The 27,255-nt window shown below is 40.2% G+C and overlaps 2 protein-coding genes across 7 annotated transcripts in view; both read left to right on the top strand.

Moving 5' to 3' along the window:
- Positions 1–8,369, top strand: part of LOC127621950 (SUN domain-containing ossification factor-like) — a 75,125-nt gene extending 66,756 nt beyond the window's left edge. For 5 of the 6 annotated variants that reach the window (XM_052095781.1, XM_052095780.1, XM_052095779.1 and 2 more), the window contains 5 exons: positions 1,239–1,343; positions 1,461–1,609; positions 1,828–1,919; positions 3,754–3,809; positions 5,401–8,369. In XM_052095781.1, coding sequence (XP_051951741.1) covers positions 1,239–1,343; positions 1,461–1,609; positions 1,828–1,919; positions 3,754–3,809; positions 5,401–5,868 — 870 coding nt within the window. In that variant the 3' untranslated portion in view covers positions 5,869–8,369. The remainder of the gene's footprint in view (positions 1–1,238; positions 1,344–1,460; positions 1,610–1,827; positions 1,920–3,753; positions 3,810–5,400) is intronic. The other variant, XM_052095782.1, reaches the window with a different exon arrangement.
- A 2,039-nt stretch (positions 8,370–10,408) lies between these two features.
- LOC127622089 (secernin-2-like) lies at positions 10,409–26,702 on the top strand. Its single transcript, XM_052096020.1, has 9 exons — positions 10,409–10,493; positions 11,537–11,699; positions 12,763–12,944; positions 14,039–14,238; positions 20,259–20,474; positions 20,877–21,042; positions 25,618–25,786; positions 26,010–26,169; positions 26,267–26,702. The coding sequence occupies exons 2-8, from the start codon at positions 11,538–11,540 to the stop codon at positions 26,157–26,159; spliced, it is 1,245 nt and encodes a 414-aa protein (XP_051951980.1). The 5' UTR covers positions 10,409–10,493; position 11,537; the 3' UTR covers positions 26,160–26,169; positions 26,267–26,702.
- Positions 26,703–27,255: the final 553 nt, after the last annotated feature.

Genomic DNA, 27,255 nt, shown 5'->3' with positions numbered 1-27,255 from the left:
AGTGTCTGGCGATGGTAGACACGAACACCGGTTGCTCCGATGTCCATGTGTTGCAAAAGTCGGGCTTTTTTAACAAAAATAGCACCATTGTGGATCCGGAGTGGCCGCTGCGTGCTACCGCGCCGCCATCTTGGATCAAATCCTCTATGCAATGCTCTATATTTAGGTATTTACCAAATTAAGCTTTTTATAGCCTACATATTTCACCAGAGGAGTGTTTTCTTGTATTATTATTCACAAGATCTGAAGTTGGAGAAGGTAAATGCTTATGGGACATGTTTCCATAGTCACATTTTTCTTTGCATGCCCTCGCTTCAGTATAGGACACTTGATTATCTAATCAAAATAGCTAAATATGCATTGAGGTGAAAATACAGATATGGATGAATATTGTAAACGATGAAAGATTTAGAATGCCAGAACGCAAATGCCAAAATATATATTTTTTTTTAAATTTTTTATTTCACATCTAGAGGCCGCTGTTTTATCATAGGAATACATTGGAATAATAAAAAAAAAAAACAATGCATTGATTTTTGTTGATAACCGCTAGTTACAAAAGCAACTATCGCCACTGATTCATTTGTAAAACTGATATATCTGTCGACCTCTAGACCAACAGAACTTTTTAAACTGTGCCATAATTTGAACTATTACATAGGATACTGGAACATACAGTGGCCCCAAAAAGTATTTGGCCATTTAAGTCGCACTAATACATGAAAGATTGTCTTTGCATTAAATAGCAATCAAAACTAAGTCCCATTTATTTTTAAGAAAGCACACTTTTCATGCAGAACATTTCTCAAAATGTTTGTTAAGCTTAAAAGTACTTTTAACTGAGTACTTTGTAGTCGAGTGTTAGTGGAACAGGGTTTATGTGATGAACTACACCTTATGTGATGAACTACACCTACAAATTGAAGGAAACTGACTTCATACATACACTAATAATCAACTTGAGATCAGTTGGTTAAAAATCATTGCAAAAATGCCTCAAAGTGAAGTTAGTTCTGAGAAAAGCTCCAGTGTTATTTGTTTGCAGATGTTAATTAATTTGACATTTTGTTATCTAATGCAATGACATGTGTTTTGAAGTGTTGCTTTTAGTATCAAAATACTTCTTGGGGCCACTGTAGCATGTAAAGGTTTTGGACTTCACATTTAGATGAAAAGCTTGTGTTCTGGATGATGTCAGGTCAGTGATGTTAACTTTATGCATGCAAATGTGTGTTCAGGACCAGAAACAGACCGAGTCTATCCAGATGTTACAGAGCCAGTTAGAGAATGCCACCAAGATCATGTTGAACCTGTCTGCCACTGTTGCCCTGCTACAGACAGAGGTATACAAACACGCCATACATCTCATTCCTTCCCAGTCTAATGCTTAATATCAATGGCCACCCAGTAATATGTGTTTAATATATTTCAAACCTGTTATACCCTGTGTGTGTTTTTAGGTGTCAGACAGACAGAGTTATCTAGTGATGTCTTTGATCCTGTGCCTGACGCTGGGTTTGCTGGTCTGTATGCAGTGCTGCAGGAGCCCACCCAATCACAACAGCAGCTCAACCATTCCCATGAGCAACCACTACCCCAGCCCAAAGAGGTACAGCACACACATAATTAGAACACTAGTTATTAAATAAAAATGGCCTCAAAATGTGTAACAAACACTATTTTGAAGGCTGTTCTTGACTCATTTGCTAATCATTATATTTTAGATAAAGGAATTATTTTAAGAAGTTATTATGTAGGTCCCACTCATATTTTTTCACTTATCTGCATTCAACTACATTCAGAAGAATGTCTCTCTCTTGTTCTCAGGTGTTTTTCCTCATATGATGATATGAGTCTGAAACGGAGAGTGTCTTGCCCTCTTGTCCGTTCTAAGTCATTTCAGCTGCCTACATCAGAAGGTAAGAATCACATTTGACACAGTGAGTTTTGGTGTAAGTGCTCTCTTTTTTTCTGTCTGACTCCCTTCCTCTTTCCCTCCCCTTTTCTCATGTAACGCATTGTTTCACTCTGCCGTGGTTCTTAACATACCATGTCTTTCTCAGCCAGACCTAATTCTGCCATTTTCATTTCACACAGCTTTAGAATCCAAGATGGATGCTCACTAACATCACACCTTCTCATGTGGCTTACATTGTGTGCTCTCATTTTCGCTGCTCTTCTCAGAAGAATTAGGCCTGTTGTTTTCCATGCGGCACAGATTGCCAGATCGGTTTACAGCTTGAACTAGTTTTGATTCCAGCTGTCACAAGATCCGTGATGTCTGACAATAGTTCAGTATCAGCCTGACCTATATTGAAGTGCAGTGTGATTTGTAGTTGAATGTCAGAATAGAGTCTTGCATCATGCTTGGTGCCAACAAAGTCTGCTGATGAGATACAGTGGTGCCAAACTGTTTTGACAGCTAAGCCACACTTAATGAATGAATGTCATTGCATTAGGTAACAAAATATCAAATCAGATGTATGACTTTCTTTTGTCTGCTGAACACAACTAAGATTTTTAAAAGAATATATCAGCTTTGTTGGTCCATGCAGTTAAAGTAAATTGTGACTAGACTTTTCAAGCTCCCAAAATCACATAATGGCAGCATAAAAGTAATCCATATAAGTGTTGTAATATACAGTATGTTGTCTTATGTCTTCTCAAGTGATGCAATCACTTTGGGTGAGAAACAGATTCATATTTCAATCCTTTTTAAAGCAAAAAGGGACTTAAATATTGATCTGTTTCTCACAAACACCTATCATATCACTTCTGAAGATGTGAATTTAACCACTGGAGTTTTATTGATTGCTTTTATGCTGCCTTTATGTGATTTTTGGAGCTTGAAAGGTCTAGTCACCATTTTTTTTTAATTGTTTGAACCTACAGAGCAGAGATATTTCTCTAAAAATCTTCATTTGTTCAGTAGTCATACACATCTATGATAGCATGAGGGTGAGTAAATGATGAGAGAATTTTCATTTTTGGGTGAATTATTTATTAATTTAACAATTTATTAATTGTTGTATCATGTAAAACCTATCAAGATCTCAAGTTGATTTGTGAAATGTATGGCTTAAACTATTGTGGTCTTATAAATAAATGCCACTTGGTTTTATATTTCATTATCTAACACAATGTCATTCATTAGTTGTTTTTTTTAGGTTTTGCTTAAGTATATCCCTGTTTATCCTTTTAAGTGTAAAACATTTGCTATTATTAGGCAAAAATCGGATGTATACAGACATGAAGCTGAAAAATGCTTGATACAGCAAACACACTAAATGGCAGATTCTTCCTGTTCTTTCCGTTTTTCTATTTTCTCTCTTTATTCCTCTCGCATTTTGTTGCAGCATGTGTATTTGTTTTTGTGTGTTGGAGCATGCAAGCGTGCCTTTGTGTCATCAGTGGTTTGTGTTATGAGGCAGAGGTTGGGTATTTTTAGCACATGATGCTTTCGGCTGGCACATGTTAGACATTTGCAAGTAGTAACAACATATTTTCACTCAACATTCAAATGCTTCAAAATTGCCAAATTACGCAAACTATGAATGCTGCATCCATTGTTACAAAATGCAGCTTTTGTTTATGAAACCATGTAGAATTGAATAACAGGGTTACCCCTAAAGAAATGCAGGAAAGTACTTCAAAATTCCTTTTAATATTAGCTACTACTTGCAAGTGCTGTCATGCTTGTGTTCTTGTTTGCCATACCATTCCGTTAACCTGCCCCCTCTCTCCCCTCTTTAGTAGGTCCTGATGACTTGTACATTGTAGAACCTCTAAGATTTTCTCCAGGGAAAAAGGTATGGAGTCCGTTTCGTCCACTGTGTATATATGACCATAGTTGGACCTGGGCTGTTTCAAAACCACTCACTCCTTCACTTGTAGCCCATACTATTAAGCAGGACTTGTCTTTTGGTTAAGTTTGCAGTTACAATAGGTAGCAAGTAGCAATAAGGACCACATTAATTAAATAAAGCATGTCTTATAAGAAATGCACCAATAAATGTGATGAGCAGTGAGTGTTTTGGAATGCAGCTCCATCCTGTTAGTCTGTCTGGCAGGCCGTGATGTTAACCATTTTTCTGCTGACTGAGAATTTGTGGTGGGAATCATTACTATTTCGGTTCAATAATGATTTCAATGATTTAACTCCTTAAGCTCTTTGGGTGTTTTTAAAGATTTCCTGTTTCAGTGGCATACCCAAAATTATAGGCTTGTAACTTGACAGACAAACAGAACAAAGAGGGCTAACAAAAAACTGCCTTGGTTTTGTTCCCAATAATGTAAACTGTATAGCAGTAACGTTTTGTGTTGGTTCAACAAAGCAATCAAAAGTTATAGTATTTCAAAAATAATTTATCGTAGTGTCCAAAAGCCTCTTCAAACAAATAAACTATAATAATAGTACATAAGTAATTACACATGCAAACACAACAATGACAAAAAGTTTGATCAGCATGCAGACATGAGTCTAGTAATGAGATTTCACAAAATGAGCTTCATTCTGTGCCATCTGAGTCATCATTGAGTCGGTGTCATGTATTGGCACCATCTCCTGGTGGTCATATGTAACCGTCACCAATCACATGTCACTCTGCCTAAATACAGATGACTTTTTGCACCAATCTGAACTCAGTCCGATTGGTTTTGCGTTCCATGACGCTATATCATTTCCGATGACGTCATCTGATCCAGGAAAGCTAAAGTGTTATTGGCCAGATTGCAATATGCCAGATGCTGTGTACATTGTGTTTTGTGTCAATTATTTTATGGTCTATGGTTCTGATTACCTTGTGTCTGGACCCATTTGAAAGATAATTTTGAAGTTATAAGCAAAAACACACCATATGAGCATCACCTGTTCACATGAAACATAAATATTATAGACATATACTTAGCTGTTGCTCATGCCTGTGAGTAAAACAAATAGGCTGGTTGTATTCTACTCTTTGGGAGATTTCCAAAAACATAAGACGTGGCTTCCCAGCCCCTCTGTTACAGCATCATTTTCTGTAAAGCTGCTTTAAAACAAATGGTTTATTTAAAATTTTTTTGGAAAAGTGCTATACAAATACAATTGACTTGATTTCTGAGGATTAGTAAATGCTTGACCAGTTTCACAAAGCCTAAAAATGAGCTCTGGTGTGACTTTGTATTTCAGGTCTAGTAATAACTTCTAGTTATGCTCTGTTCTTTACCGTCATGTGCACCATCAATGTTGTTGTGTTTGTAGTCATATTGTGCCATCAGTTGGTGATTTATATTATTTCTGCTGAAGTGTTTCATCATACTCAGCACAAAGATGGTTACAGCGGCTCTACATGTTTAAATACCCCTCGAAATGCATTGTCTAGACATTTCATAATTATTCTAAATCTTTGTTTCTTTCAGAAGAAACGTTGCAAGACCAAAGGCGACAGAGTGGCGATGCTCCAGCCCTCTGTCCCCTTGACGGCAGTCGTTAATGGTCCTCTTCACTTCCTGCCATCGGGATGCGACATCTACACGTCCACCTGCTCATCATCCAGGGACTGCGCATCAGAGGGCAGCTACGAGAGCTCCATCTCTACACTGTCTGAGGAGTCCTTCGGCAGTGCTCCCTCGATCAATGGTCATGATCCCGCCCTCTGCAATGGAGATGCCCCACCCAGCATCCCTGCCTCCAAGAGCAAGATAGAAAAGAAATCTCTAAAACGTAGACGGTCAAAACATGTCGAACAGCCACAGCAGGAGGACCGGTTTGAGGGGGAAATACTGCATGCACCCCTTCCCGTAACGACAATGGAGGAACTCATGAATGGAAAGGCGGAACTGGGAGTGGCCACATTTGGAAGGACAGCTGTAACAGGACAAGTTTGAGTTTTTGTAGATGCGTTACACACCTGTCGTCCGTGAATTACTTAGTGAGTCTGGTATCCTAGAATCCACTTTTGTGCTGCCATCTTTCTTTATCTTATTTTAGCTCACCTTCATTTTGATATTGGATCACCAGGCTTTGCATATAAACTCCAGTGCAATGGTGATCCTGGCTGCATCTTTCCCCACATTACAACATCCTGGTTCTCAGAACTGCTTGTTTATGTGCCTTTTTAAGTCATTTGAAAATCCTCACAATTATTGACCACCACAGAGCCGAAGGATCCTTTTTGTTATTCCCTTTAATGTTGTTTTTTTTTTTTTTTTTTTATATATATATTCTGGGAAAAATGATAACTGATGAACTTTGTAAGTATGAATGAAACTTGATTTGATGTTCTCCTGTCCTGGACTGTTTATGTTGTTATGGCCAGCAAGTGGTGCTGCATTGGATATTGAGGCTAAGTGAGAGGGGCATAGGCTTGTTAAATGTAAATAGCCCGTCTTCAGCCCCTTCTCCACAGAGCAGAACACATGATGTTCCTGGAGTCTGGGATGTGGCTCCTCCCCCTTCACTAAAATGACCCTCAGGTCTCCATTTCTTTCATTCCCCTTTTACTTCAAACTTCCTTTCTTGTTTGTTTCAAATACAATAGTCTTTCTTGTACATGTGAGTGTGCAACACTACGCCAGTCGTTGAACGTGGTTGGTTTGTGGGACCAGTGATGTCACAGCACAGGGCTTTAATCCAGTGAACAGAGCTGAATGAAGAACAGATCCAGTCCTATTTTTTTAACATGTGTTTATTTTTCTTACAAAGTATGTCTAATTTCCTTCCAATCACACTCTAGTGTGACCAACAAACCCAGGCTGGGCCTGAACGAACACCTATATACTGACTTACATATGTACATATACAAAAATCAATTATTATTGACAAAGAATATTTTGACACACCCAACAACATGATCATGTGCTCAGTCTCCAGCTTTTTCAAATGTTTACAGCTTATTTTGTCTCTTTTGTGTGTTTAGTAGAGCCAACATAAGAGGAAGAGGCCAGTTTGTCATTTAAAAACACGTGCAGGCATACATTTGTTCATTTTACAACACACTTTATATGTACACAGGGAGTATTTTTAGAGATGATTATTTATATATTTATTAATTTAAAGAAGACCTGGGCTCTATGAGATCATGGTCATGTGACAAACAAGCTGCAGTGGCCCCATCTAACCTCCATGTTCTCCAGATTTGCTAAGACGCATACAAGCGGTACTGTTACACCCCCACACACACACACACACAATTGAGAGCTGGAGTCTGAGTCACTTTATCTATAGACTTTCTATACTCTTTCTGAATAGATTTTGACTTCTCAAATGAAATAATCAAATAATTGTATTTATTTTTAATGTTCTTTTGATTTATTCATTAATTCATCTCAAAATCAGATACATTTAAGATAAAATTTTAGATTTAACAAACATAATTGATCTATTGCTCTAAATATTATGGAGATGCCATCATTGTAATAGAACATCTGATTGGCTCTGCTTTGGTTTAGCATATCTGATTGGGAGCTATAAGAATCTCTGTGACTACTGTTCTTTGGATCTGTTCTGACACGCTCCAGATTTGTTACTGGATTTAAGCTCAATTATAAGAATGCCCGAGTTCTCATCTTTGTGCAAATTTTATGCATGTGTCCAGCGAAGCAACTGTTCAATATGTCTTGTCTGTGATCCACAATCTATCATGCATGTGTGAAGCTTATATGTAATGTGTATGTGTACAGCATCCTCCACTCACTCCATGTCACTCTTCACACACCTTGGTAAGTGTGTGTGTGTGTGTGTGTCCACTGTTTTCTTGGGTGTTTTTAATGCACTCACCAGACCATATGACATCCCAGTGGAGCTTCTCTCTCTCAGATGAAAAGGCTGATTGGTCATTAATACTTTCTTTCATTCAGACGATCCCATCATTGACCTTTTATTAACTGTGGGCTCCAGGAGATTAAAGCAGGTGAATTTGGGCTTAAATAAAAGGGAAAGATTGGGATGGCGTTGAATGGACCATCTCTGTGTGATTTACCTTTATGATCTTTTGTTTGTTATTGAATGTTAATTGATCTATGCTTGTGGAGTTAGTGTTTGAGTATGTATGGATATTTTCTTGACCAGTGTGTATGTGACTAATATTTGGAGATTATTCTTTCCAGTACTCCAGTGAATAGAGACTCCTGTGCACTTTGAAGAACTCCATCTGCCTTTGTTTTTCCACACAGCCCCTTGTAAGTGCTTTTTCGCCCCAAGCTTTACTAAGTATGGCGCCGTCTAGTGACCAAAGTTCGATGTATTAATCGTCCGCTAGGTGGCGCCCAAATTCAATCTGGTCATGTTGTCGAACTGCACAGTATTTTATTTTTTATTTTCCAGGAGCAACTTAACTACAGAAGTGTGGTGCCATTAGAAACTGTGAATTTATTAATAAAACACTTTGTCTTTATTTAGTGTTTTTGTGTTGTTTATTGTGTGAATCATTCACATTATCATACATTACATGTTATTCAATCCATTACTGACACTCCGTACATACAGTTTGAATGCTTGTAAATTCATACATATTTTGTGATAATTTTAGATCACTAAATATGTGCATGAGCTGCATGTTATAAATGTAACACAGCCAGGTCATTCTTAGGTAATGGGAAATGTGTTCATGCATTTTACATACAATCTGATTCCTGAATTTCTCAGTGTTAATAAATCTAGCTCTACACTAGCTGATTTTTCCAATGATTTTCAGGTGTTAGCTTCCTTAACATAATCACCAGCCAGGCAGAGGGAGACAGAGTATCCATTAGCATCTCTCAGCTGTGCTTTTTTTTGTTTGGAAAATAAAAAATGGAAATAATAATTCTGTAACTGAGAAGAACTGACAAGATGACATGCTAATCTTCAATCACACTCAGCTGCATATCATCACAAACGCTGATTAAAATCCATAGTGACTGCAGAAATAATGCAAAACAATGAAAGAAGAATACAAATAACCTTGAAGGACATTTTACAATTTTGGTGCATTTTAAAATATAACCATGTGAATGCCAAATTTACCATGAAGAAAATGCAACATTGTAACTATGTGAGCATACATCAACACCCACCACTTGCAAAAACAAAACCATGAAGTGAAGAGGTTTTTGTTGGTCTGCATCTGTGCCAGTAAAATTCCCATTTTGAAAATGTCCTCAACATCAAAAAACAAATAAATAAAATCTCAAATACATTTTTAAAGGTGCACTGAGTAAATTTGTTTTTTTGTTAGTATCATCTCGGTCTTACACTGACACCTAGGGGCCTGAAGGCAGCATCATTCAACAAATGATAATTTTCAGTAACAGATGCCATAGCAGAAATTCACAATTCGGTAAGCCCATGATAAATTTAATCCATGAGTGACGGTGTCTAATAACAAGGTGGTTACTGAGATGAAGCGATTAGTATTTGGCTGGTGATGTGATCCTAACATGACAGCCTTCAAGAGAGACATTTTCCATGTAGAATAAAACCGCTGTGACTGCAGACACACCTAACTGACTATTTCAGTCTGTTCTTTGGCGGTCACTTATAATATTTGTTGCTTTTTGCACATGAAAACAGCCACAAATTTGTAAAACATGATAATGTCCCACCCTCATTCTGACCCTCTGTAAGAAACACTCTGTTTTGGTGCTGCTTCTCCTTTAAGACTTGACAGTAAACACACACTGTTCTGATTGGCTCTCTGCTCCTGACTGACACGCTCTCTCGTCTGCTATCTCACTACTCACCGCTACTGGGCTACGGAAGTGATTAAAGGTGAAGTAGGCGTTGATGTGTTGCTGTGGAGGCGGACAGATGTCACAATGTGGATGAAGTAGAGAACGAGTTGTTTTGGCAGCTCTTTTTGTATTGGGGGGGGAGTTTTGAGTTTTAACAGTAAAATTAACAGTATGTTTTTATAGTACAATGACTTCTTTTTTTTTAAGTATGCAATTCAATACAGCTTCAAAATTCACCTTTGAGGTATGGCTGTGTGTATTTTATGTAGTAGAACAAAACATCCACATATCGTCAAGTAATGTTTACCACAGACCTTGTTTTACTCATTAAGTGAAAACCCCCATTTTAAAAACCCACAGGAAAATCCAGAGGGAACTCATGGTGAATTATCTTCCCAATTTTTGGACTACAACCTGAACAGCTCCATTGATTCACAGATTCTCTGTTTAACATTAGCCAGATAAACACGTTGGCATAAGAAGTATTTATATTCTTGTTCAATTGACACTTGAGTTACTGTTTCACTTACTTGAGTGTTTTTCCTTTAAAATATTGTGTAAAAGTTATCTGCTGCAATATTTCGGGTTAATATGTAGCTCCGTGTCGTGTCAGTGTGTTCAGAGAACTTTTATTTTGAAGTCAGGTTAAACACATTCAGCACTGTCACAGACTCGCTGTCGGATCTAGCTTCATGCATCGATTTATAGTGTGAAGAGGACTTTTATTTTAAAGAGTCTGCATTCAGTAGCAGGTTGATCAGCCTCTCAAAGGCTTGCTGACAGATCTGGAGCTTATAAAGGTAATTACTTCATCAAATCCACTCGAACATGCGTAAGAAAATTAATGTAACATTATTAAGAACCCATATAACATATGCAGGTGGATGTCACGTCTTCATTTTATGCATGAGATAGTTAAATTTGTTTAGTGATCCGCTGTTGGACAGGCCATCAGTAGACTAACGGATATTATAAACCATCTCCTCTAAAATATTTGCATTCAGCACGTTGTATTCTGTTGTGCATGCACCTGAAGATCGGAGCTGAAGAATCGGTGAAATGGAGGTCAGGCGATAAGCCGTGTATATATACCTGTCCAGCATTGAGACTTAACACTACAGTAATCCGCAGCACTGCATGACATTTAACTACAGCTACTCACACACGAAGGTTTATGATGCATTTTCATTTTAAAATATTTCTAGTTCTGCATGCATTTAGCTGGAAAAGCATAGGTGCATACAATCAATAACTGTTCCTTCCTTTGTAAAAGATCTTGTAGGAATAACTGTTTATCCCATAGGATCTTATATGAATCTTAGGAATATTGTGTATTGCATATTCACTATACTATTACTTTTTATTATTTTAATTACATTTCAAATAATGTATCTAATATGTTATTACCACTTTATATGTTTTTCTTTTCACTTTATATATGAGATTTTCTTGAAAAAAAAATGTGATATCATACATTCTATTGGATATCATAATACTCAAATTGGGAACTGTTTTCTAAAATATATAGTTTTAGTTTTGTGGTATGATAGAGTCCTGAAAAGTTCCCAATGGGATCCTTTAGGATTGGTTCCAAATTATAACAGAAATTGCTGTATTATTATTATTATTATTGTTTGCGTTCCTTTGAATAACTTTTGCATTGCTTTTTTGACTAGGTATGATTTTTATCTATGTGTCTGTGTGTGAAAGATTTTATCTAGCCATCCATTATTTTTTTTCTTCTTCTTCTTTTCTGTTACATAAATATGGGACAGTATTGTGTAATCATGTATCAGTTCGAAATGATTCACTGCATTGATCCTTCTGTATTGATTTGATATAGGATGGCTGAACCTCCTCGGTCATGTGATTGTTTTGTATCTCTGCCTCCGGGTTCAAAAGATGATAATGTGATATTTGGTAAGAACTCTGACCGCCCGAGAGATGAGGTACAGGAGGTGGTGTATTACCCTGCAACCTTACACACTCCTGGGTCTACAGTCCAGGTAATACACAACTACAGGAGCAGGACAGCTTACACATGCTTAAAGTGATAGTTCACCCAAAAATAAAAATTCTCCCATTTATTCACCCTCATGATATTCCAGATGTGTATGACTTTCTTTCTTCTGCTGAACACAAACAATGATTTTTAGGAGAATATTTGTAAGTATACAATGTACACATACAATGTAAGTGAATATTGGCCAGAAATTTGAAGGGCCAAAAATCACATAAAGGGAGCATAAAATAATCAATTCACTCCAGTGGTTAAATCTATATTTTCAGAAGTGATATGATAGCTGTGGGTGAGAAACAGAACAATATAAAGGACTTAAATATTGATCTGTTTTTCATCCACACCTATCATATCACTTCTAAAGATATGGATTAAGTCACTGGAATCATATGGATTACTTTTATGCTACATTTATTTTAGGCATGTTATAAAATATCGATATATTGATTATTGATCAGCACATTATTTTAGCTATATATTTTTGAGGCATCGATATATTAACATTAGCCGACATTTAAATTAGAAGCCTAATTTGCATGCTTTCCAAGTCACTCAGTTAAGCTTCTGTTTAATGTCTGATGTTATATTGTGGGAGACCACAAGGTAGGGGTGATATAATATTTACTGAAGCAGGTCGCAAGGTACAGGTATCACAACATAGGACAGATATTTTAGAGCTTCGTGTGCAGGACAAATACACACAAAATGTTTTTGTACTTCAAGAATGAAAGTTTTTGTTTGAACTATTCCTTTAAAGTCAACAGCTTCTACAGGAAAGTAAGTGGTGATCATATAAGTGGCCCTTGCTGTCCTTTTTTTGACCAAATGTAATTTAATGTAGTTTATAGTCTTTATTGAGTTTCTAATTACATTTCATGAAATGCTGAAATAAATGGTTTACTATTAAATGCCTTGACATTTCACAAAATTGTATATGTCATTTTTATTTATTTCTATTATTTGTAATGTATTGCTTCTTAACAAGAACAGTCTTAAGGAGTTATAGCCAAAACATAAGGAATTTACTGAGGATTTCTTTTTCTATATAGTGCACATACATTTCCATCCCTCAAGTAGAGCTCACCCATGCAGTTATACTGAGCAGACCCGCATGGCTCTGGGGGGCTGAGATGGGGGCAAATGAATATGGGGTGTGTATTGGAAATGAGGCAGTCTGGACCAAGGAGCCTGTGAGTCCAGAGGAAGCTTTACTGGGAATGGACTTGGTTCGGTGAGCCCAAAACAACTGAACGTATTTTTTATTTTGTGTTTTCTAGCCATAAAGGTGAAGTGTGTAGTTTTTGCAAAGTTACAATACCTCCTACTATACCAGGTTAATATGCAAAGACAACTATACTGTAAGTAAGGCTTTAGAAGGTTGATTCACTCGAAAAGTGTTAGCACTTTGGTGCCATAAACACTCTCCTTCTTTTAATTTGAGTGTTCTGACCAACTCGACACTGCAACATTGGCTCAACCAATGGTTGGAATTTGGGAAAACCTGTTTGAAATGGTCATTATTTTTGCATTTCCGTTTGGTGACACTAGTGGTGCAGAAATTACACATTTTACCTCTTTAAATTACCTTTTTAATTATACAACAGTTAGACTCAGGCCTAGAATTTTATTGGTGAATAGGTGTTATAAGAGTGCTGATATTAAGTATAACATCACTGGGAGTCTTTGCTATCTATATCACGTTTGTGTTCGCAGCTTTTTAAACGGTCGTGAAGATTTTGATTCATCCCAGTGACTCGAGTCTTGAATCCATTCACCAGAAAGATTTGTTCACTGATTTGATAAGTTACCAATTCTGCAGATTACATGCAACAAATGTGTTATTATTTATTATTAGAGTGAGTCATTGAATCACTGATTTGTTAATAAACTCTTATTCATTGAAACAAATAAAGTGAATGAGAATTATTCACTTAAATGCACGTTATTCTATATGATCTATTTAGGTGTTAGTTGAACTGTTGTATAAAAGCAATATCACACTTGCAATCATTACCTACGGCCTCATGTCTACACCTAAATCACAGCTGTGCTGATATTCAGAACAACAGCATTCTTGCTCATTTGATATTGATAAATGATATAGGATGATATTGGTTTTCGTCTAACTTGGACCTTAAAAATTGGACCCATGCTTTTTATCTTGCAATTATTTATTTACATGGTCATAGTATTTCTACAAAAGCTGATTGTGCATACTGATTTTGTGCTTTCCTTGTCATCCCTGACATTGATTGACTGTCATTTACTAATATTGTGAATAGATGAACACAGCCCATTGACAGCAGGTGTTGTATGTGTGTTCAGGCTGGGTCTTGAGCGGGGGGACAGCGCGTGGGCCGCTCTGAATGTCATCACAGGCCTACTGGTGCAGCACGGTCAGGGTGGAGCCTGCAGGGAGACCACCGAACCCTTTAGCTACCACAACACTTTCTTACTGGTGGACCGACAGGAAGCCTGGGTCTTAGAGACTGCTGGGAAATTGTGGGCTGCACAGAAAGTCACAGGTGAGGGAGTGGTGCTCATGATTTACACATTATGTTCAAATCTCGGAAATGGAAAATATTTCAGTTGCACTCTGTGGCGCAGCAGAAATTTGAGCAGCCTCCGGAGTTGTAGGTGGGCGTGGCAAACAGGCGGCCAACCCCCTTAAGGCTACATCCACATTAATCTGGATACATTTGTTTTTGGAACACTCTCCGTCCACAATGCCTTTTCAAGTGTTTTCCAAAAGTTGCTCATCCACACTGAAAAATTGCTGTTCCATGTATGGTCTGAGCCACAATTTTCCTCATGTTCCATTGAACTTTCCATCACCTTTGAAGGAATGCAATGTAAAGGTTGTACAAAGTAACATTTATTTTTAACAGTGCTATTAGTGAATAGCAGGCACAACAGGGCCGCTACAACACTTGATTGTTGAATTGGGTTGAATGGATCACATGGCTGTTATGTAACAACAAATACATCATCGTTTTCAGATATCTCCGTTTCCCCCAAGTGTATCTGTCCATGTCCTGCAAGACTGCAAGGAACACCCTCTTCATGAAACGTCAACTACACGTAATGCCCCCCTTGGATCATAAAGCACTTGTACTGGCTTCGAGAACTTTTAAAATCCTATGCAATCACTGTATGATTCATATTCTCTTAACTCTTTAAATATGACAAAGAATAACTTAAGTTATATGTCATATATCATATTATTACACCAAATCTATCAGTGGTAAACTTGTAGTAGTCTTACAGTACCACAGACCCTTCACATTTTCCCTGTCCACACTACAACGCAAAGACGTTGCCATATTTAAATGTATCCACTTGAGTTTTTTTTTTATCGGACTATTCGCATTGATTTAACGTGTTAAATCGACAGCCCTAATTTATTCTGTAGCTATATCAGCATGACTGTAATGATGACTCAGGTTGGTTGGGATCCATCAGCGATTTATTAAGGTAAGCAATGTCAGTACAGGCGAAGGTAATTGGCAGGCAAACAGGAATGTACAGGTAGGCAGAATCGTGGTCAGACAGGCAAGGAATCAGGGCAGGCAGTAATTATCAATGGTAGAGGGACAGGCGTAAACTCAGTAAAGGCAGGCGGCAGACAGACTTAGACGGTATAATCAGATAAGGGTCAAAACACAGAGAATCAGGAATAAACAAGGATAAACGCTCAGAAATGCAGCCGGAGCAAAACAAGACTTCGCAATGAATGAACATGCAAACACTGTTTAAGTAGTGTGAAGTTAATGACAGTCAGCTGGAGCGTAATCACGCCGGGTATGTGGGTTTATGGGAATTGTAGTCTAATAGTCAGTACTCGGGTGAAACCGATCTCAGGTGGCCGGTTGGGGAGGCGCCTTCACCGGCGTTCGTAACAAAGCCCCCCCCCGTGAGCGGCTCCTGATGCGAGGATGCGACCGACGTCGGGGTCTACCTCGAGGCCGAGGGGCCGGTTTAGCCGGGTTGATCCTGTGGAATTCCGAGATGAGGTTGGGATCGAGAATGTCGTTGGCTCGGACCCAGGATCTCTCCTCCGGACCGTACCCCTCCCAGTCCACCAGGTACTGGATTTGACCTCGGTGACGTCTGGAGTCCAGCAACCCTCGTACCAAGAAAGCCTCCTCACCGTCCACAGTTATGGGTGGGGGGGCAGGGTTCGTCTCCTCCTCCTCAGACCCCGGACCACCGGCCGGTTTCAGCAACGAGACATGGAAAATAGGAGAAATACGGTAATTAGCCGGTAGTTGGAGACGAAATGATACAGGGTTAATTTTTTTAATGATTTTGAAGGGACCCACATACCTGGGGCTGAGTTTCTTGCAGGGTAAACGGAGGCGGAGGTCTCGAGTGGAGAGCCAGACCCACTGTCCAGGACCATAGTCAGGGCAAGGACGACGATGTCTGTTGGCTTGTCCCCTTGATCTGTCTAAGGCTCGTTGGAGGTGGACGTGAGCCTGGTCCCAAACCGCTTCGCTGCGTTGGAGCCAGCTGTTCACCGCGGGGACCTCTGAAGGTTCACCGGACCAGGGAAACAAAGGGGGTTGATACCCTAACACACACTGAAACGGGGTTAACTTGGTGGAGGGTTTGAGGATGGAGTTCTGGGCATATTCGGCCCAAGGAAGGAAGCGAACCCAGTCAGTTTGGTTATTTTGGCAGTACATGCGAAGGGACTTGGCGGCACGCCTTGGAGAACCGGTCTATGACGGTTAGGATGGTGGTGTGCCCTTGCGAAACTGGTAGGTCAGTCACGAAATCCACGGCGATGTGGGACCAGGGTCGTTGAGGTATGGGAAGAGGTTGAAGTAAGCCTGCTGGGGGTTGTTTAGGGGTCTTTGCCCTATTACAGGTATGGCAATTGTTCACGAACGTGGATGTGTCGTTCTGCAGAGTTTCCCACCAGAATCGATTCCTGAGCAAGCGTATAGTAGCAGTGATACCGGGGTGTCCGGAGTTCGTGGAGGCGTGTACCCAACAAATTACCCTCTCCCTCAGGCTGAGCGGGACATACGCTCGGTCGGGTGGACATCCTGGCGGGGGTGGATTGGTTGCATTGGCCTGAGAAATTTCTGACATAATGTCCCACTGGACCGGGGCTACAATCAGGGTGGATGGGATGATAGGTTCGGAGACTGGATGCTGAGGCGAGGGGTCGTGCTGGCGGAAGAGCGAGTCGGCCTTGACGTTTTTTGAGCCGGGAAGATATGAAATGGAGAAGTCGAACCGAGTGAAGAATAAGGCCCATCTAGCCTGTCTGGGATTGAGCCTTTTGGCGGAGCGTAGATATTCCAGGTTGCGGTGGTCTGTGAGAACAAGGAATGGATGTCTAGCTCCCTCAAGCCAGTGACGCCACTCCTCCAGAGCTGCTTTCATGGCCAGAAGTTCACGGTTGCCCACATCATAATTCTGTTCGGCAGGAGACAGTTTACGTGAATAGAAAGCACACGGGAACATCTTTGGAGGACTACCCTGACGTTGGGAGAGAATGGCGCCAATGCTGGTATTGGATGCATCAACTTCCACCAGGAAGGGAATGTCAGGGTCTGGGTGATGGAGAATGGGGGCTGAGGTGAAACGCTCCTTTAGCTGACTGAAAGCTCGGAGTGCATCGATGGACCACTGGAGTTTAGTGTGCCCCCCCCCTTAACCATGGCAGTGAGTGGTGCAGCGACAGAGCTGAAGTTTCTGATGAACCTACGATAGAAGTTGGCGAACCCAAGAAAGCGTTGTAGTTCCTTCACCGTCGTAGGTTGTGGCCACTTTAGGACAGCGTGCACCTTACTGTCGTCCATAGCCACCCCCTCTGGGCTGATGATGTACCCGAGGAAGGCAACCGACGTCAGATGGAACTCGCATTTCTCGGCCTTGGCATACAATTGGTGTTTGGTGAGTCGTTTCAGAACTGTTCTGACCTGTATGATGTGTTCTTTGAGAGAATTCGAGTAGATTAAGATGTCGTCGATGTACACTATCAAACACCGGTTCAGCATGTCTCTAAAGACGTCATTAATAAAAGACTGGAACACGGAGGGGCTATTGGACAATCCGAACGGCATCACGAGGTACTCATAGTGCCCACTAGTGGTGGAGAAGGCCGTCTTCCATTCGTCCCCCTCCCGAATGCGGATTAAGTTGTATGCGCAGCGCAGGTCAAGTTTGGTGTAAATCTTAGCTGCTCTCAATTGCTCAAGGGCTACGGGAACTAAGGGTAGTGGGTATCGGAACTTGACTGTGACGTCGTTCAAGCCACGATAATCAATACAGGGACGGAGGGTCCCATCTTTCTTGCCCACGAAAAAGAATCTGGCAGCTGCAGGTGAGGTGGACGGGCGGATGAAACCCTTAGCCAGCTCCTCCTTGATATATGAGTTCATGGCGTGAGATTCAGGTTCTGACAGTGGAAAGACTCTGCCTCGGGGTGGCGAGGAGCCAGCTAACAGCTCGATGGCACAGTCGCTGTCGCGATAGGGTGGCAGCTGAGATGCCTTGGTTTTACTAAAAGCCTCACTTAAGTCGGCGTATTCTGAGGGAATTAATGAGGTTTCGTCAGGCTCTTTCAGGATCTTAGTGACACCTACGGAGGTAGGAATAATGGTTTTCAGACATTTGTGCAAGCAATCGGTGCCCCATCGCATGATCTGATTATTCTGCCAGGAAATTAATGGATTGTGCTCCTGTAGCCATGGAAGGCCGAGGATGACCGGGTTGTGAGTTGAGTGAATGACAAAAAATTGGGTAGTCTCTGAGTGCAACACCCCAACCTGTAAGGTAATGTTGCTGGTGGTATAATGCACTCGTCCAGATCCCAAGGGATGTCCATCTAACGCCGCCACTGCCAAAGGGGGATTACAGGGAATGAGAGGAATTTTGTACTGTTTCACTAAGGCACCATCAATGAAATTGCCTGCTGTTCCTGAGTCTATCATGGCATTGATATTAAAATCATTTTTTTGATGAATGAGCCTTATGGGCACTTCGAAACTGGTAGTGGAAAATGTAGAGGAAATTAGCAGACTCACCCCATATCGCTGTGCTTGTGCAGGTCGTGTGGGGCAGTTGGCTCTCAGGTGTCCCGCTTGACCGCAGTATAGGCAGAGGTGATTGGCAATGCGGCGATCCCGCTCCTCCTGAGAGAGGTGTGTGCGGCAGATTTGCATGGCCTCTGGCTCCTCGCTGTGTTGAGGCACCGAATACGTGGGTTTAGACCATGAAGCTGGGCGTCTGCAACGAATGAGATTATCAATGCGGATGGCCAACGTGATGAATTGGCCCAACGAAATGCCCTCGTCGCGACAAGCCAGCTCAGATTGTACCTCAATGTTCAGACCCTGGCGGAAGAGGAGTTTAAGTGTATCTTCCACCCAGACGGTTTGCGTGGCGAGAGTGCGGAACGATAGTGCGAAATCTGCCGCTGTCCGATTTCCTTGGCGGAGTGAGAGTAATTGTTCACCGGCGCTCTTACCGCATTCAGGATGGTCAAACACCTCGGATAAGCGTTGAATGAAGGCATCGAAAGTAACGCGGTGCAAACCCTGATTGGTCCAAACAGCGGTGGCCCATTCCAGAGCTCTTCCCGTGAGCAGCGAGCACACCAAGAGGATTTTACTCTCGTCGGAGGGGTAGTGAGTGGGTTGTTGGCTCAGGAAGATCGAACACTGCATCACAAAGCCTTTGCATTTGGAGGGAGTTCCGTCGAACTTCTCGGGGAAGGCTAGACGAGGGCTGGCGGCTGCACTGTATTGAGACAGCGCAGTGGTCATTTGGCTGGGTTGAGGTGCCGCGGGTACGGACTCAGGTGCGGGTTGGTGCAAACCGCGTAGGGACCTCATGGCCTCCTCGATAAGCGAGGTGAGATGGCTGAGCTGGTGTTGATGCGCAGCCAGCTGGTTTGCTTGAGCGGAGAGTTCCTCCGAAACTCAAGAGAAGATCGCTGGATCGGTAAATGGCGAAGTCTTCTGTAATGATGACTCAGGTTGGTTGGGATCCATCAGCGATTTATTAAGGTAAGCATTGTCAGTACAGGCGAAGGTAATTGGCAGGCAAACAGGAATGTACAGGTAGGCAGAATCGTGGTCAGACAGGCAAGGAATCAGGGCAGGCAGTAATTATCAATGGTAGAGGGACAGGCGTAAATTCAGTAAAGGCAGGCAGCAGACAGACTTAGACGGTATAATCAGATAAGGGTCAAAACACAGAGAATCAGGAATAAACAAGGATAAACGCTCAGAAATGCAGCCGGAGCAAAACAAGACTTCGCAATGAATGAACATGCAAACACTGTTTAAGTAGTGTGAAGTTAATGACAGTCAGCTGGAGCGTAATCACGCCGGGTATGTGGGTTTATGGGAATTGTAGTCTAATAGTCAGTACTCGGGTGAAACCGATCTCAGGTGGCCGGTTGGGGAGGCGCCTTCACCGGCGTTCGTAACAATGACAAATGAAATCTTGTGATGTAGTAATCTTGTGTTAAAAAATGCTTGTAATCCACCTCTAAAAATAAACTTTTTATTTATGTTGTCAGATGGAGTCAAGAACATCTCCAACCAGCTGACGATAGGTACAGAGATCTCTGCAGAGCATCCGGAGTTGCGCAGTGTGGCTCAGTCTCAGGGCTGGTGGAGCGGTGAGGGGGAGTTCAGCTTTACTGCTGTCTTCAGCCCTGACAATCCCCCTGCTAGGATGGAACTGGCCAAGCAGCGCTACAAGGGCGGCACAGCCCTGCTCCAACAACACAACGGTAAATGCGCTTCACTTTGCCCTCATGACTGAGGTGTTACTAAGCGGTTACATTACATGTAGAACAATAGGCATGAATGCTCTATTTGGGTTCCCCAAATTATAAGTTTTGCTGTCAATCATTGGATTTTATTTTGAAGTCTTTTCATTGAATGTATTAAACAGCACCATCTAGTGTTTGGATTGCTGCAGGTACAATCATTGCTGTTAGGTTTTGGCAGAGAAATTAGAGTGGATGAAAAGTTAAAAACTTCTAAAACTATTTCAATTTCAGATGTATTTGATTGTTTATTTGTTTGGTGTTACTTAGTTGTAGGTTTGATTGCAACCACTGTATTACAGAGTTATAATGCCCCGCCCATTTTTCTTATCTCCTGACCTCTGACCCCTACCACTCTTACAGGCTCTGTGACGGCAGAGGTGATGATGAGCATTTTAAGAGACAAGGCCAGTGGGATCTGTATGGACTCAGAGGGCTTTTGTACCACAGGCAGCATGGTGTCCATCCTCCCACGCAACCAAGACATGCCCTGCGTTCACTTCCTCACTGCCACACCCGATCCCTCCAGGTTTGACCCTAAAAATACACCTGCACACAGTGACTAGATCAGACTTTAAACATGAAATATGAAACGTATAGTTCCATTGCTAAAATCTGATTGGATTATCAGCATTCAACCTCATTTTGTAATAGCAGATATATGCACATCTGTAACCGCACATCAGTTGAATGCGGCAAGTTGCTATGTTGCTTGGCAACCATTAACAACATACAGTTCATGGAAAGGTATGCAAACATTTTTCCTACTCCCTGAAAGATATTACTGAAAAAAGTGTTGCGAGATATCTCAACGGTCTCTGTGACAACTCTAGACTCAGTAAACCGCAAAGAAAAATGTGGAACGGCTAAAATCGCTTACAGCAACTTTAATTTAGCAATAAGGTACAAAAGGCACGAGTTGCCACATAAATATTATATAATAAAATATTAAGGATACATATTCAGTTAAATTCATCAAGTGCCATAGCTTAAACGAATAGTTCACTCAAAAATGAAAATTATCTCAGAATTTACTCCCTCATGACATCACAGATGTGTATGACGTTTTCTTCTACTGAACACAAAGATTTCTTTGAAGAATATCTCAGCTCTGTAGGTTCATACAATGCAAGTGAATGGTGATTAGAGCAGTGAAGGTCCAAAAAGCATATAAAGGCAGCATAAAAGTAATCCATAAAACTCTAGTGGTAAAATCCATGTCTTCAGAAGTGTTATGATAGATCTGGGTGAGAAACAGATCAATATTGAAGTCCTTTTTTTACTATAAATCTCCACTTTCACTTTCACATTCTTGTTTTGTTTTTGGCAATTCACATCCTTTGTGCATATTGCCACCTACTGGGCAGGGAGGAGAATTTATAAGAAAAAAGTACTTAAATTATTTAATTTTTTTGTCACTCACACTTATATATATACACTCACCTAAAGGATTATTAGGAACACCTGTTCAATTTCTCATTAATGCAATTATCTAATCAACCAATCACATGGCAGTTGCTTCAATGCATTTAGGGGTGTGGTCCTGGTCAAGACAATCTCCTGAACTCCAAACTGAATGTCAGAATGGGAAAGAAAGGTGATTTAAGCAATTTTGAGCATGGCATGGTTGTTGGTGCCAGACGGGCCGGTCTGAGTATTTCACAATCTGCTCAGTTACTGGGATTTTCACGCACAACCATTTCTAGGGTTTACAAAGAATGGTGTGAAAAGGGAAAAACATCCAGTATGCGGCAGTCCTGTGGGCGAAAATGCCTTGTTGATGCTAGAGGTCAGAGGAGAATGGGCCGACTGATTCAAGCTGATAGAAGAGCAACTTTGCCTGAAATAACCACTCGTTACAACCGAGGTATGCAGCAAAGCATTTGTGAAGCCACAACACGGACAACCTTGAGGCGGATGGGCTACAACAGCAGAAGACCCCACTGGGTACCACTAATCTCCACTACAAATAGGAAAAAGAGGCTACAATTTGCAAGAGCTCACCAAAATTGGACAGTTGAAGACTGGAAAAATGTTGCCTGGTCTGATGAGTCTCGATTTCTGTTGAGACATTCAGATGGTAGAGTCAGAATTTGGCGTAAACAGAATGAGAACATGGATCCATCATGCCTTGTTACCACTGTGCAGGCTGGTGGTGGTGGTGTAATGGTGTGGGGGATGTTTTCTTGGCACACTTTAGGCCTCTTAGTGCCAATTGGGCATCGTTTAAATGCCACGGCCTACCTGAGCATTGTTTCTGACCATGTCCATCCCTTTATGGCCACCATGTACCCATCCTCTGATGGCTACTTCCAGCAGGATAATGCACCATGTCACAAAGCTCGAATCATTTCAAATTGGTTTCTTGAACATGACAATGAGTTCACTGTACTAAAATGGCCCCCACAGTCACCAGATCTCAACCCAATAGAGCATCTTTGGGATGTGGTGGAACGGGAGCTTCGTGCCCTGGATGTGCATCCCACAAATCTCCATCAACTGCAAGATGCTATCCTATCAATATGGGCCAACATTTCTAAAGAATGCTTTCAGCACCTTGTTGAATCAATGCCACGTAGAATTAAGGCAGTTCTGAAGGCTGAAAGGGGGTCAAACACAGTATTAGTATGGTGTTCCTAATAATCCTTTAGGTGAGTGTATATATATATATATATATATATATATATATATATATATATATATATATATATATATATATATATATATATATATAATATCTGAAAATATGGATTAAACCACTGGAGTCGTATGGATTACTTTTATGTTGCCTTTATATCCTTTTGGAGCTTCAAAATGGAATGGAACTATCCCTGATACCACACGCACATCACCCAGACATCTATTTGATGTGTTTACATCTGGATGACGTATATATGTTGTTTGCTCATCTGCAATACATCTAAGGCGTCAAAAATTTCAAAAATTATGTCTCGGATTTCAGTAAGACATTTAGCATTATCTGATGTCTTTGAGACATTTAAGATATTACAATATTTGTAAATATGATCTTTTTAAGATGTTTAGCTGATGTTAATTAGCTTAATTAGATTGTGATGCTTTCCAGATGAAACGTTCTAAAACAGACATCTCGGAGATGTACGTGTGCTGTCTGGTTATCTGTTTTATTTTACTTGTTGGAAGAATTGTTTATTTTGATTATGATTATAATTTATAATACATTTAATTAGCATTTATTGTACGTTAGTGTCTTATCACGTTGTTTTTAGCTGCATTTTATAAAAGCTCTGTGCCTAAGAACTCTCCCAACCCGTTGATTATACTGTGGTAAAAGCAGGTGCGATTAGTTAAAAAAAAAAAAGGGGGGGACATGTCAGTATGAATGTCATTATTAAAAGTTTCATGTAGAAATTCAGACCAAAAGCAGTGTCAAATTCTTAATCTGTTGACTAAATCCACAGAAAATAATGATTTTAACTGAATTTAAAGGAATATTCTGGGTTCAATACAAGTTAAGCTCAATCAACAGCATTTGTGGCATAATATTGATTACGCCAAAAATGTCTTTAAAAAATAAAATCTGGGTTACAGTGAAGCACTTACCATGGAAGTCAGTGGGGCCAAATAAAGTGAACAAGGCCAATTTTTGGAGGATTTAAACACAGAACCGTATAGCTTATGATTTTATAAAAGCACTTACATTAATTATTCTGTTAAAACTTGTGCATTATTTGAGCTGTAAAGTTGATTAAATCGTCATTTACCATCGTCATGGTAACAAAGTAGTAAAATGAATTAACATTACAAAAATTGCCCCATTCACTGTCATTGTAAGTGCCTCACCGTAACCCAGATTTTTGCTGTTTTTAAAGAAAAGGACATTATTACACAAATGCTGCTGACTGATCTGAACTTGTATTGAACCCAGAACATTCCTTTAATTTAATCATAAGAATTAACTGTATTGACAATTAACTGTCAATACAGTTAGGATTAGGCATTAGGATTAGCTATCAAATATTTTGCTGCAAGGATAACATTAGCTAACAAATAGCAAATTTGATCATCAGTCATCAGTTAGTTATTCTTCTGGACTTCGTATAAAGATTTCAGTGTTTTTTACCTTCTATAAAACACATGATAAAATAATCCCAGGTTAAGGTTCAATTTTTGGAATCTGAACAGTCTGTGAGCCCTTGAATTGAATCATCGCTGTTTCTCAAGTTCTCCGTGTGTCTGAAGATGTTGGTCATGTAAGAAGATACCAGAAAATATGAAGATGCGTTTCACAACTTAAGATAACACTGGCTGTTGCGTATGGATTTATGCATGTTTTTCTCAAGCATTAAATGCAATTTAGTGTTTTTTTTACCCATGCAAAGAGAAACTAACCAGCATGTATTCTTTTGATTAGGGAAATTAGTACACAAGCATGTAATATTGTTATTTGAAGAATGTGAAGTGTTGTTCGGACTCAGCAGCCTCTCGTTTCGGAACATATTTTCGTGAGGGGCATCAAAAAATCACATAATGTGAATGGATTGTCCATATTTTTTATTCAGGAGTGTAATATAGGATTACAGGCCTGCTAATGTCACTAGTTGTGTTGCATTTAGGTAGTTATTCCAGGTATTCCAATCAATTTCTGCTATTAATCCCTGATTAGCTACAGCATACGTTCATGTTTAATATTTCTGGATAATTAATCAGCACAGCTATATATTTTCTGATGAGTTATTTACGTGTTACATCAGTGTGTAAATGCAGTGAGTTTACGCACCCATCTCTAAAATCTCTACAAACATCACTTATTCTCTGCGAATCAAAAGTAAACATTACAAACGTCTGCAGTAATAATTAATCTACAGTCAGATATTTGTCCGGAAAAGTAATCACGTCCAAACATGGCTTTACTTAATAGCACCATCTACTGTTGGATATGTATGCATTCAGTCTGACTAGAAATGGATAAAACGTACCCCCTCCAAAGATACAACATGAATGACCAGAAGGGGGATATCAATAGCAGGGGCAAATTGCACCCTGGGTAATAGCCTCAAGTTGCTTATTTCTTTGTTCTCAAAGCAGAATCATCACTCATTGATTCATCTTTACTGTATTCAAGGTCTGTATTCAAGCCTTTTATCTTCTCTGAGAGCATGAGGCCCGTCAGCATGGTGATGTCACCACAGTATGGGCCTGATGACCCTATCAGGACACAGCCTCGATTTCAGCACCAGGTGGACCGCAAACATGAGCTGTACAAAGCCCACCAGACAGCATTAACCAATCCCGTAAGTCTGCAAACAGACTGAAACACAATGAAACGCAAACGCTTTACAGCTCAATTTGGTTTGGGTTTTTTCACCTTTAAAAAAATGTAACCTATAGTTCACACAAAAAGGAAGTCTGTCATCATTTACTCACCTTACGACTTTCTTTCATCTGTGAAGCACAAATAGAAGGGAGAATGTTGGCCTCAGTCACCATTAACTTTTGTGTGTGTGTGTGTGTTAGGATGCTGGAGTCTCTCTAGAGACTATGAGGTGCTTGGAGTATCAATGTCTTGAGGAGATAGAGGCCATGCTTAAGGGAGAGATACAGGGCCAGGAGCTCGGCGACCTGTTCTTTGACTGCGTGGACGCAGAGATCAAATTCTACCAGTGAGACAGAGCAGGTAAACTCTCAGCGAACTCTCAGTTCCTGCTTGTTTGGACCACTGACTCCAGTGTTTCTCTGTCTGATATTGCCTTTAACTTGTGGCTGTTTTGCAGTTGTCGTTGTGAATGTCACTAGTGCTTGCTGATCTGCCCGGAGAGAGGGAGAGACAGTCCCGAGTGCACAGGTTCCTGCCTGCTCAAATCCTGCTCTCCTAGTTCCCCTGATGCCATGCCAAACTAATTGTTATGTTCATGCCACACTAACTGTAACTCTTAAAAACAAATACACACTAAATGTTCATGTGAGTAATTGTCGCGCAGGACGGTCATATATGCATCACATTAACCAGTTTGTGATAGATTACTAAGGTGTGTATGTGCTGTGTGTAGATGTGTAAGAGAAGAGACGTTAGTGAAATATACTTGTCATACCTGTAAGTGAAGGGACCAGCTACCAGACTGACCCCTCTGAGGAGAAATACAATAAAATGTCAGTGATTCAGCATGACTGTTCATTATTATTACTGAAACTCTGTATTTAAAATGTGTCTGAAACACTGTTGCCTACGTTGTCTTTTTTTCTAGTCCATAATCGGAATGAATCAGAAGATAATAAGCCATCAGCAACGGGCAAAGGACAGGCATTCTCCTGAAATTATACCCTGCGCACACACAGAACGTACAGATAGACCGTGAAGAGATTTTTGTGTAATTTGACAAAAAGTGTATTTGATTAAAATGACTTACTCCACCTTTAAGCTTAATCGAAAACAATTGAGGCATATTATTGATAACCACAAAAAATTTATTTAGATTTGTCCCCCATTTCTTTAAAAAGAAACAAATAAATCTGGGTTCCAGTAAGGCTTTTCACACTAAAACATTTTAACACTCATATCGTTTACAATTTGTGGCTATACTTTAAACGGTATATATATACAGGGCCAAGAAAAAGTATGTGAACCTTTTGGAATTACCTGCATTTATGTATACATATGTCTTAAAATCTGATTTGATCTTCGTCTAAGTTACAATAATGAACAAACAAATTATTGTATTGTTCTTGTAAATATTGAAAACATTCACAGTGTAAGTTGTAAAAA

Source organism: Xyrauchen texanus, chromosome 28, assembly GCF_025860055.1.
Source record: "Xyrauchen texanus isolate HMW12.3.18 chromosome 28, RBS_HiC_50CHRs, whole genome shotgun sequence".
In the NCBI taxonomy this organism is placed as follows: domain Eukaryota; kingdom Metazoa; phylum Chordata; class Actinopteri; order Cypriniformes; family Catostomidae; genus Xyrauchen; species Xyrauchen texanus.
This window is presented reverse-complemented; position numbering and strand designations above follow the sequence as displayed.

Coding starts and splice junctions, on each gene's coding strand:
- LOC127622089 (XM_052096020.1), top strand. CDS start 11,538: ATGGCTGAACCTCCTCGGTCATGTGATTGTTTTGTATCTCTGCCTCCG. Junction 14,239..20,258: donor GGCTGCACAGAAAGTCACAG/GTGAGGGAGTGG, acceptor TTATGTTGTCAG/ATGGAGTCAAGAACATCTCC. Junction 21,043..25,617: donor GCCACACCCGATCCCTCCAG/GTTTGACCCTAA, acceptor ACTGTATTCAAG/GTCTGTATTCAAGCCTTTTA.